Source organism: Notothenia coriiceps, unplaced genomic scaffold (genome assembly GCF_000735185.1).
Source record: "Notothenia coriiceps isolate Sejong01 unplaced genomic scaffold, NC01 NC01_scaffold00009014, whole genome shotgun sequence".
Taxonomy (NCBI): Eukaryota; Metazoa; Chordata; class Actinopteri; order Perciformes; family Nototheniidae; genus Notothenia; species Notothenia coriiceps.
In genome coordinates, this window is record NW_011341715.1 from 1 (window position 1) to 10,673 (window position 10,673).

Here is a 10,673-nt window from a genome sequence, read left to right on the forward strand (position 1 = left end):
TGGTCAGTCAGCAACATGCATAAGCAAAATGTCAAAAAAGGTGCAAGCTGAAGACTTTTTTAGTTGTATGTTACAAAACAGACAACAGCAGACAGGTCCTCACGTCAGTGAAAAAGACAAATAAGTTGCAAGTTACAATTTTTTTTTTTATTGGGCTTTCTTTCTTTTGGGTTTATGTATGACCTAAGAACAGATGGGCCTTTTTTTAAAACACTGGGTGGAATTTTTGCTCGCGTGTAAAATGATTAAATGATGTTATAATTGTGTATCACATGTGCATTTTTCAATGTGTAGATCAACTCCCTCGCGTGTGAAGTATCGCCTACACTGAGATCTACGGAAGAGGATAAGGGCCACGTGTGATTTATTTAACCAAAAGAGATTTTTATTTTAGTTTTGAGATTAAAATCTGAATTCTGACTTTTTTGTGAGAATTCGGAAATGTTTTCTACTTTTGTTAAGATCTCAAAAATAGTTCACACGTTGCCCTAATCCCATCCGTAGAGACCAGTGAGAAATTACCATTGTATTCCTCAGGGAACAAATGGAACAATCACCTGCTTGATTTAGTATTATTTAGACTGTAACAGTTTATTGATGTTGTTCAGAAACGCTCCGCAGAGATCACATCCCCACTGCGCTCGTGTTCCTTGCTTTGTGTGAGTTCAGGACTTCTCTGATTTGTGCAGGCGGTGTATGTCCCTCGGATCAGAAAGAGCACTGAGATGAAGGCGTAGTAGCTGCCGTAGACGATGAACTGCAGGGAGAGCACTCAGTCAGTCAAATCATCATTATTTTAGTCATGCAATGCATACATTTTCAAGAAAACCTGTCAACATGTCATAGTGAAGGATAACCACAAGGTGTCGCCCTCTATTCACATTTTAGTTATACAAAATAAATCTTACATTCTTCCTCCAATTAGAGTTACATTCCTTGTGTTCTGTCATTGAAATAAAAAAGGACAGAAATGATTCCTGACGCACACACCTGCGTCACAATGTCCAGTCCCAGCGTAGCTTCATCAACGACTACAAGTGTTACAATGGTCTGCAGTAAAATGGCTACAAAAGTGTTGATACCGAAAGCCAAAGCGTAGCACTCCATGGAGAGGTTAGATGCAATCTGAAATCTAAAAAGATAAGTTATTAATATTTCAAAAAGAGAAAACGTGAGGAATGAAACTAACTTCACTTTATGCTACTTAGTACTTTTACTCCACTACATTTTGAAGGCAATTTTTACTTTTCACTCCACTACATTCATTTTATGGTGTTAAGCTCCAGCTCCATCTTCTCCCCCTTGAATACAACATATTAATCCAATACAGTTTTAGCTACCCAGAAAAAAACAAAATAAAATGGAGAAATCAGAGAATTTATGGTTCTCCATATGCAGAGATATTGGTTTTCAAAAATAAACAAGAAACGGACATGGTGATATTCCACAGTGAGCTTACGTTGTGATAGTAATGAGGAGCATGTAGCAGGACTTGAATATGACATAACCAGCGTAGCACGCCCAGATGCTGCTGGTGAGCGCCATGAGAAACACAGCACCCGTCGCCACTGCAGAGAACAAGCCCAGCGCCAGCTCCCCCCACACCGCCCAGGTCACCTTCAGGTGGCCCACGGAGAAGGCTGCTATAGCACCTGTCCCACAGAGCAGAAGGGGTTATTAATCATCGGTAAGGTATTCCAGTGGACAACACCTCCTCCATGATTCATTCATCCTCACACTTATTTATTTGAACGCAGCTCCTAAACTTATGCACACACGTTTCTTTAGCCTCCGCAGCTTTCACCCGGCTCTTGGAATCAAATATCAGCAATAATCTGAGAATCCATTACCTCCTATCTCTATCTCCTTAATTGAAGTAATTACTCTTCTTCTTCTCATGCTGAGCCAGGTTGAGCGTAAGCCAAAAGAACCATAGTGCTGCCATTCCCTTTTCTAAATTCACGTTTTCCATTTGAAAAATACCCACGTTTTCTCCTATGGCAAGCGAGATAGGTCCACGTTCCATCAGACATGGCCGTTTTTAATTACTTTGTTGTTGCTCTTTTTTTCCACTTTACTCTATAAAATGTGCTTGTGCTGCAGTCTTTGCCCCCCCCCATAAAACATGCACAATCAAGGGTTAACCATACCCCATGTGAAAGCAACCTGCACTGCATGTATACGACTTTCACTCGCACCTGCACATACCTTCATGTACCCTTACGTATTATGTTCATTCAGCTGATCAGTGTTTTATCGTATTTTTATTTTTATTTAATTGTTTATTTGGCAGGGACAATGCACAGTAATGAACACTTAAAACATTCAAATGTGTCAAGCGTAACAGTGCCAGATTTAGCTTTGAGCTCATTCCCTCACATTAAACATTTAAGAAAATTACATTTTACAAACATAGCAAAAACAAAATACATGATATGCAAAAAGTGTAAGAGAGCAAGAGCAGCATACACAAGTATTTACCATATGGCAGTACAATGTAGCAGCAACGACAGTATGTTAGTATTATTCATATTCATATTCTTAAGTACAAACCCTACCACTCTACACAGACCAATAACAAAGTTCAAAGGGCCCCATTCTGCTCCTTTTCAGGTTAATATCAGTATCTAGTGTCTCTACTGGGACATGTTATGCTTCAATGTTCAAAAAGCTCTTTATTTTTCCTCACAAAGCCTCTTTTCACCCTCTGTCTGAAACCAGAGCCCAGTCTGCTCTGATTGGTTAGCTGGCCTGCTCTATTGTGATTGGTCAACCACTTACAGATGTCCCGCCCCTTAGGATATAATAAACAAAGGAGTCCCACAAACCTAACACACTATAGCAAAGTGAAACCCCCAAAAAGCACATAGTGCGTCTTTAACTTAATTATTTTGTTTTACTTATCTTAACTTCTGTGAGATTTCAGTGTCAAAAAGGCAACTTTCACTATTTTTTACAGGTGCTTTTGTGCATATTATTCTGAGCAAACTCCCAACTTGAGTTCATGATTGTTCATCCTGTTTTTACATGATGATACTGAATCAGAATGAATAGGCTCAAATATGTTCCAACCAGAAATAGGAGCACCAAAATGTATCTTTCTTTCTTTATGTTTATCTCTTTCTATTATTACAGACTTAAAGCGATTCTTACCCACAAGGGAGCAGGCAGCCTCCACCGCCCCGTTGTAGATGGATGATGTAGCAGATGGCTCTATGTGGTCCCACATGAGCTGGACGTAGTTGAAAATCTGCTCGTATCCAGCTGTGGCCAGAGCCCACCACAGAGACCAATAGATGACATTCCTGCACGGTGGTCATTATTTAAACTGATAGTAATCATGATGAAGAGATGATGTGTTTATTTGCTGCAGTAAAATACATTGAACTACTGTATCATAAAGACAGGGTATGCAAACGTGTGAATGCTCACTAACGGTTTATGGTTCAAATATATGAGAGAAAGAAATTGCCTTGAAGAATAGGTCTCCCTGAAGCTCTTCCAGAGTAGATGGCCTGCACTGGCCATATTTTCCAAGCTGTGCCATCCTCCGCTGCCATCAAGCTCCATCTTCTCTTGCCTGGAGCCGACCTCCTCCTTATCCATCACCGCTTCCTCGGGCCTGTCTGCTCCCAGAGGCCCGGTCTGATGGGAACTGGAGCCCACAGCTGCATCCTTTTTCCCTTTGAAGAACAGACCCCTCTGGGGCATGGGCAACCAGAAGGAGATGAGGAAAGCCATGCTTACAGTCCCCAGAGTGATCGCATTAAGGTAGAATAAGTCCAATTCTGTAGATTAGAGTTCATACTTCATAAGAGCTCGCTCGAATTGTTGAAGACATTTCGTAAAAGGAGATATTTATCTGTCTTTAAGAGTATCTATCATCTAAATAGGGCTATCTGATCATCTTCATATATTTACAGCAAAACAAATCGGAATAGATATATCAATTTTTTTCAAGAATCAAGAAAAATCTCATTGCTCTTCAGTTTTTATCGGTAAAGGCCCTACCTGCCACGGAGACCAGCACTTGGGCCAGGCTCGCTCCAAACGTATATCCAACCAGCATGGCACTGCGCACGTAGCCAGTGGCTCTTTGGTAATTCTCAATGGGAATCACGCTGTAGATGTAGGAAAGGTAGGCCACCTCTGTGGAAGTCACTACACCATAGTTGACCTGTTGGTGGGATGGAACTTTTTAAATGAGAGCCAATGATGAAGCACCTTTAACAGCAATGCACAACATGTTGTAATCTATCTTTAGAAGTTAGTTGACGGTGGCAAATCCGCTAACAGCCCAAAACTGATCCAATAGGAAAAACGCACTGCCGTTTCCAAAATAATGCAATAAAAAAAGAAAAATGTACCACAACACATGAAAATTAAAAAACATCACCAGCTTCACAACACAACATTTAGAAAACATTCAAAATCCAGACGAAACAAACATGCACAGAGTTCGCTAGAAATCAAACCATTGCAAGCAAAAAAAATGCTCAAAACTGAACAAAAAATTCATTTAAAAAAAGTAACATGATGAGAGACATAATTAATAATCATCTTTATGTTCATCAGTCAGTTGTATTGTGTACCTGAAGGAAGACCATAGCGAGCAGCCCTGGAGCGAAGCAGAGCAGGACGTAGTTGGTGACCAGGAAGAGACCCTGCACCACGACGAGGGGCTTGTGCCTCAGGAAGTCCGTCAGGAGGAAGACGGGCAAAAGACACGCCAGCTTGGAGTAGGTCCAGATCGGGAACAGGTAGTTGGTCACCTATCGGAGACAGCGGAGGGAAGTAACTCAGGGAATCACTGTACTTAAGTACTATGTTGTCATCCTTTACTTGAATATTTCCATTTGATGCTACTTTACACTCCCCTAACATTTTGAACAGTGATTGTACTTTTTACTCCACTGCAGTTATTTGACCCTTATAGTTACCAGCTACTGTCTACATAAAACACACATGACATTTCTATGTGATACAATGCAGTACATTACTACACATATATTTTTAAAAAGTAGGAAGGAATAATGCATTATTCTATAATATTATAATATTTTCAAAACATGGGTACTTTTTGATTTTGATACTTGAAGTTCATTTAGCCGGCAATACTTCTACTTAATGAGAAACATTATGAATTCAGGACTTTCACTTGTAATGAAGTATTTTCAGAGCAGAGTATTTCTACTTTTACTGAAGTAAAGGACCTAAATACGTCTTTCACCACTAACAATCCTGATACAGGGAACATTGTTTTTGCCTCCTGTCTAGAGCCGGCATATCTCAGAACAGAAGAGGAGATAAGAGCTGCTAATAAAATATAAGTCCTCGACATGCCTTCAGTGACTCTACGTGTGGTTCATGTACGGGTCTGACATGCTTACCACTTCTCCAGAGATGTTCTTGTTTGGTCCCATCAGGTATGGTGTGAGAAAAGGCTCTGCTACTCTGCAGTAGGCAAAGAACCCATAAAGCGACAGGACTGCAGTGTGATAAGCCCAGCTGGAGGACTTCAGTTTAGCCCAGCTCCCCATGGTTTTACCTCAGCAGAATCTCCCACAGATTGTCTTTAAAGTTTTGATTTCCGGTAACCTGAGCACATAATAAAGTCTGATATCTGTACTGTCCCTCTGTTCATCAAGCTGTCAGTGAATATACACATGTATAATCTGTGTGAGTCACAGTTTATGAGCGGTAGACTTCAACCTGTTGGGAAACAGAGGGAAGCTGGGAGTGATTCAGTGGACTTTTTTCAGGTTTCACTATCAGTACCACTAGTGAAATGTAACTAAGTGAATTTACTCAAGAACTGTACTAAGTAGAATTTTAAATTCAGGATGTGTATTTAGTAGTATTTCGACTTTTACTACTTCAAACCCTTAATTAGTACAAGCCACAAGTCTCCAATCGATCCTTTCAGACAAGACAAGAGATAATTTAAGAGAGAAATTAAAAGTATTGGGCAAATTAAGCGTTGAAATAAGTTGACTCCCTGACCTTATGCAGCACGAAGGTATTTATTATGAATAAGGAATGATAAGTAAGTGAGTAACCAAGTATTTAACTAAACAGCTGCAAAAATAGCATTTAAATGCAAAATTGGGTATCAAAACCCAAAACAAAGTTAGTGTGTTGGGATTCGAGTTTCCTAAAAACCTCTTGGCTTGCATATATGAACAATTTGCAAAATGCTCTTTATTTTTTGTATAGCCTATTTCTTACTTAGTACTTATTCAATTTAAATTGGAAATATCTGATTTTATAGCTTGAATGTTTGTTTTCGACAACTTGTCATTTCAATTCAGAAGCTACTCGTCTGTGTTCCTACTGCGCATGCGTAGTGAGTGCTGCGGTCTGTGGCCATAGCAACGGTTTGTTGATAGTACAGTACCGTGGTGTAAGAGGCGATACTAGCAAAATGAAACTCAAGCGGTTCCTTCTCAGATATTATCCTCCAGGTAAAACCAATAATTTAATGTGTCCTAACTGTAACTTAAATTACTTTAATGGAGGCAACATGCCACTGTGCTAGATAATATTTGTTTTAACCTGCAATGCACACTAAAAAACATTATGTTGACTAGCGGTGTTAGCAATGATGCTATCTGAAGTTACTGATTTTGTATTTATTCAGCCGGCATGAGTGGCCTTTCCTGGGTTGAGTCATTTCTCTTCTTGCAGGTATAATCTTGGAATATGAGAAAGGAGGATGTTTGAGGACCAAATCCATCGACCTTTTGGATTTGACTCCAGAGTGAGTGAGTTGTATCCATGAAGTCAACCGACTAACTTTACCAAGAGTGTGATGCCATAATAACTTCCTGTGGGGGGTTGTTTTATCCTCAGTCACAAATACTGTCATTTTAACTAAGCTGGTCAGACATATCTCCCTATAGTGAACTCAGCTCTTTATATGATGGGTTTTTAACTAGTTAACCACGGTGAAGTTTTAGGTTGGATATTCCCAGTGGTGGAGGAAGTGGTCAGATTATTTACTTAAGTAAAAAAATCAATAAGAAAGTGATAAAACACATAAGTGAAGTCCTGAATTCGAAATTCTACTTAATAAGGAAAAGTATTACCATATAAAATATATTGAAATTGTTATTTTTAATGTACTTTTTGTCCTGTTTACTTTTGAGATGATCCTTAAAATAACATTTCCACATGCAGAACGAGCCCAGATGAGCTGCTGGCAGAGATCCAGCAGTCGGAGCCTCTGGTCACAGAGTCCCGGGCGGATCAGGTCAAACAGCTGATCGTCAGACTGCAGCAGAAACAGGGTCAGCAGGACCACCACCGCTTCTGCTTCTTCAAGGTCAGACCCCGGACTCACACTCACATTTACAGCCATTAATACATAGATCAACACAGTGACATGACATCTGGATCCATTTAAAAAGCTTCTCATAGTGAAGTCAAAATTCATTCAAGCGTTTTCCCTTAAAGTATATCGATATTCAGGATTTCAGGACATGTTTTACTATATATGGTTTTGTTTTTTAAAAGTGTAGAAAGCTATTTGTCTATCGGAATAAGAGAAGTTACAGAAACGCTTGTGGATTTTGCTTCCTATGAAGCAGTTTTACTCTGACATATTTAAGGGAGTTGACAATATTTTGGATATTGACATTTTTGGCAACATCATCTTACTTCCACTGTTTATCAGTGTCCTGTTTTTTGTTCTTTGTGAATTGACTTCTGTAGAAAGTTAGTAGTCTGAGTACTAAAATGATCCAGTGCTCCAAAGAGGCACTAGAGAGCAGCAGTGGTTCAGTTTTTTTTATTAGATGTAAGTCTTTTTTAAGCCAAGTAGGCATGCCAATAATCTGTTATCATGATAACAGGTGCTTCATGAATGTCTACGTGTTTTGAGTAACACACAAAACATGATTTGGTAAAGGTTAAGTTTGGTAATGTGGCTGGAAGTCATAGAAAAAAGTTAACACTGCTGAGAAACTTTTCTGTACTGTGAGCAGTGTGGGCAAGTTACTTCCAAAATGTAATACAGTACATATTACTGTCTTTTTTAAGTAATAAGTTACATTACGATATTACTGTCTCTGAAATGTAATGAGTTACACTACTTCTATATTACTTTTGAGTTACTTTAGCAAAATAACCGCAAAAGAATGGCTAGGTATTTTAAATGCTTAATGTAGTTTAGTGCAGATCATTATACATCCAGTGAAGGGCAATGTGGTATAGCATAACAACTGTGTAGGCCCTTAAGGCTACCAACAACTTGTATTACACGGCTTGGTTGAATACTCGATTCTGATTGTAAATTCTTAGCAGGAGCTCCAACAAGCCGTTTAGGACAGAGAGTGAATACACATACTATACAGAGATGCTGTTTGAGAAACCAATGTGAGTTTGGAAAATTGCACAATATAAATGTATTCTAGTAGACCTCAACAATGGAATTATTATGATCAGTAGAAATGGCCATGACATGGGACCTTTAAAAGACGGAGCGCTGGACGTCAGATAAATCACCAGAAGAAGGCAGAGAGGAAGTAAACAGCAACAGGAACATGGAGTGGGCTCTATAGTTTATATATGGCCGTGTAATAAGTGGGATAATGTGCAGCGAGGCGGTCATTATGGGGAAAAGAACACCCGACAGGCTGATCAGGGAACCCGACACAAAACGGAGGGATCTTGATGAGCCTGAAGGGTAAACACCAGGCTTACTAATCTACTCGCACAATGTTTCTCTGTTATCGGAATATCTTGCGATGTTGGTAAATTCTTAAAAAACAAAACACCATTTAATTTCGGCCAAAAATTAGTTGTGACTGCGTTACTGGGAATTGTAACGGGTAGTATATTACCCAAATTTCATTAGTAATGCGTTGCTGTAACGAAGTAATGTAATACATTACTGTAACTCTGTTACTTTTGTAACGCGTTGCACCCAACACTGACTGTAAGGAGAGAAAGTTCTTTAAACCGCAAGAAAAATGTTCTCCCAGTTACATCAAAGTCAGATCAGATGAATAATTTGTGGGTACTACAGTCATCATTTTATAACTTTTAATTGGGCATATGGTCTTTGAAATGTGCTGCAATGGTGCTTCAGTTGTACGTGTATGTTTTGTTTCAATGCCTTCAGCCTGACAGGGACTGCTGATGACATTCCCCTCATGTAGATTCATGTGCATTGTCCCTTCTTAAATAAATCAATCAAATACCAATAAATTGTACCTTTTTTATTTTTCTAATCTTTTCTCTGGTCTTCTGTTGTAGGAGCTGAAGGCACACATCCTGCCTCTGACAAACGTTGCCTTCGACAAATCAGGGTCAAGGTGGGTGTATCTGCACCACACAGAGCTCTTCAAGGAGTTCAAAGAGGCTCTGTGGTGTGATTTGAGTGTTTACTCCTCTCTGCAGGTTCATCACTGGGAGCTATGACAGGACGTGCAGAGTTTGGGACACGGCCTCGGGCTCAGAGCTGCACACGTTAGAGGGGCACAGAAACGTGGTGTATGCCATCGGATTCAACAACCCCTACGGGTAAGGATGAGTGTCAGTGAAACTGTCGTAGCATCTGAGGAAATGTGCTCTGACTATTTTTGTTTTATCATTCTCTGACTTAGAGACAAGATTGCCACCGGCTCTTTTGATAAGACGGCCAAGCTGTGGTGTGCTGAGACGGGGAAATGTTTTCATACCTTTCGCGGACACACTGCAGAAATAGTATGTATAACAATCTGTTTCAATGAAAATGATTAAATGCTGTTTGTTTCAAATGTTAAAGGCAACGCATTTTGCATATACTCAGTGTTCATGCAATGTCATTTGTATTCTGCAAGTCCCTTTGGTATGGCTTTTATATTGCATAGTTTATTGTTTATTTGTAATCCAATGCAACACTTATGAAGTAAGTTGTTTTATATCGTTCAGGGAGTATTGGAAGAAGTACTCAGATCCTTTATTTAAGTAAAAGTACAAATACTATGGTCTTAGACATTACAAGTCAAATGTCCTGATTTCAAGATCTTACATAAGTAAAAGTACAAAAGTAATCGCCTCAACATATACTTAAAGTACAAAAGTACTTATTCTGCACAATGGCCAATTTCTGAATAATATAAAGTACAGAAATATTTTCCAAACTATCAAAAGTAAAAAGACTTGTAATGCAGAAATGGATCTTTTTACATTATTATGGTTATTATATAATACAGTTTTCATGTGAGAGCATTTTAGCATTGTCGGTGTGGACTCAAGTTAGATATTTGAGTAGTAGAACAGGACTTCATTACACCATATCAGCCTATCATGTGTTTTTATATATATCAAGTTACTACTAACTGTGAGTGTAAAATAAATGTAGTGGCGTAAGTACAGTATTTGTCTCTGAAATGTAGCGGAGTACAAGTATAATGAAGCGTTAGATGGAAATACTCTTTTATTTGTAATATTGTTATTACTATTATTTTATAATTTCTTTTCGGATTTGTCATCTGTTATGTAGTTAACCTATGTATCTAGATGTGTTTATTTTGTTATGTATGCCTTTTGAATATTTTCTTAAAGGTGGGGTAGGTAAGTTTGAGAAACCGGCTCGAGGTACATTTTTTGTTATATTCCATGGAATGCTCTTAACGTCCCGATAGCAATGAATATCTGAAGTGCTTTGACAATAAATCCATAAAAAA

At 38.9% G+C, this 10,673-nt stretch overlaps 2 protein-coding genes across 2 annotated transcripts in view; one reads left to right on the plus strand and one right to left on the minus strand.

Annotated features, from left to right (window-relative positions):
- Positions 1-604: 604 nt before the first annotated feature.
- On the minus strand, positions 605-5,540 carry slc19a3b (solute carrier family 19 member 3b). Its single transcript, XM_010770684.1, has 8 exons — positions 5,391-5,540; positions 4,593-4,772; positions 4,012-4,177; positions 3,473-3,788; positions 3,154-3,305; positions 1,460-1,652; positions 991-1,132; positions 605-757 (listed from the first exon to the last, which is right to left on the minus strand). The coding sequence occupies exons 1-8, from the start codon at positions 5,538-5,540 to the stop codon at positions 605-607; spliced, it is 1,452 nt and encodes a 483-aa protein (XP_010768986.1).
- An 862-nt stretch (positions 5,541-6,402) lies between these two features.
- The window catches only part of daw1 (dynein assembly factor with WDR repeat domains 1), a 9,507-nt gene continuing 5,236 nt past the window's right edge, over positions 6,403-10,673 (plus strand). Inside the window, exons 1-6 of the mRNA XM_010770685.1 lie at positions 6,403-6,464; positions 6,688-6,760; positions 7,180-7,324; positions 9,259-9,317; positions 9,403-9,525; positions 9,609-9,708. Coding sequence (XP_010768987.1) covers positions 6,425-6,464; positions 6,688-6,760; positions 7,180-7,324; positions 9,259-9,317; positions 9,403-9,525; positions 9,609-9,708 — 540 coding nt within the window. The 5' untranslated portion in view covers positions 6,403-6,424. The remainder of the gene's footprint in view (positions 6,465-6,687; positions 6,761-7,179; positions 7,325-9,258; positions 9,318-9,402; positions 9,526-9,608; positions 9,709-10,673) is intronic.

Bases quoted from the DNA above. Each gene is read 5' to 3' on its own strand.
- slc19a3b (XM_010770684.1), bottom strand. From the start codon at position 5,540: ATGGGGAGCTGGGCTAAACTGAAGTCCTCCAGCTGGGCTTATCACACT. The intron at 4,773-5,390 runs GTAAGCATGTCA...TGTCTCCGATAG, and splicing joins AGAACATCTCTGGAGAAGTG to GTGACCAACTACCTGTTCCC. The intron at 758-990 runs GTGTGTGCGTCA...CTCTCCCTGCAG, and splicing joins GACTGGACATTGTGACGCAG to TTCATCGTCTACGGCAGCTA.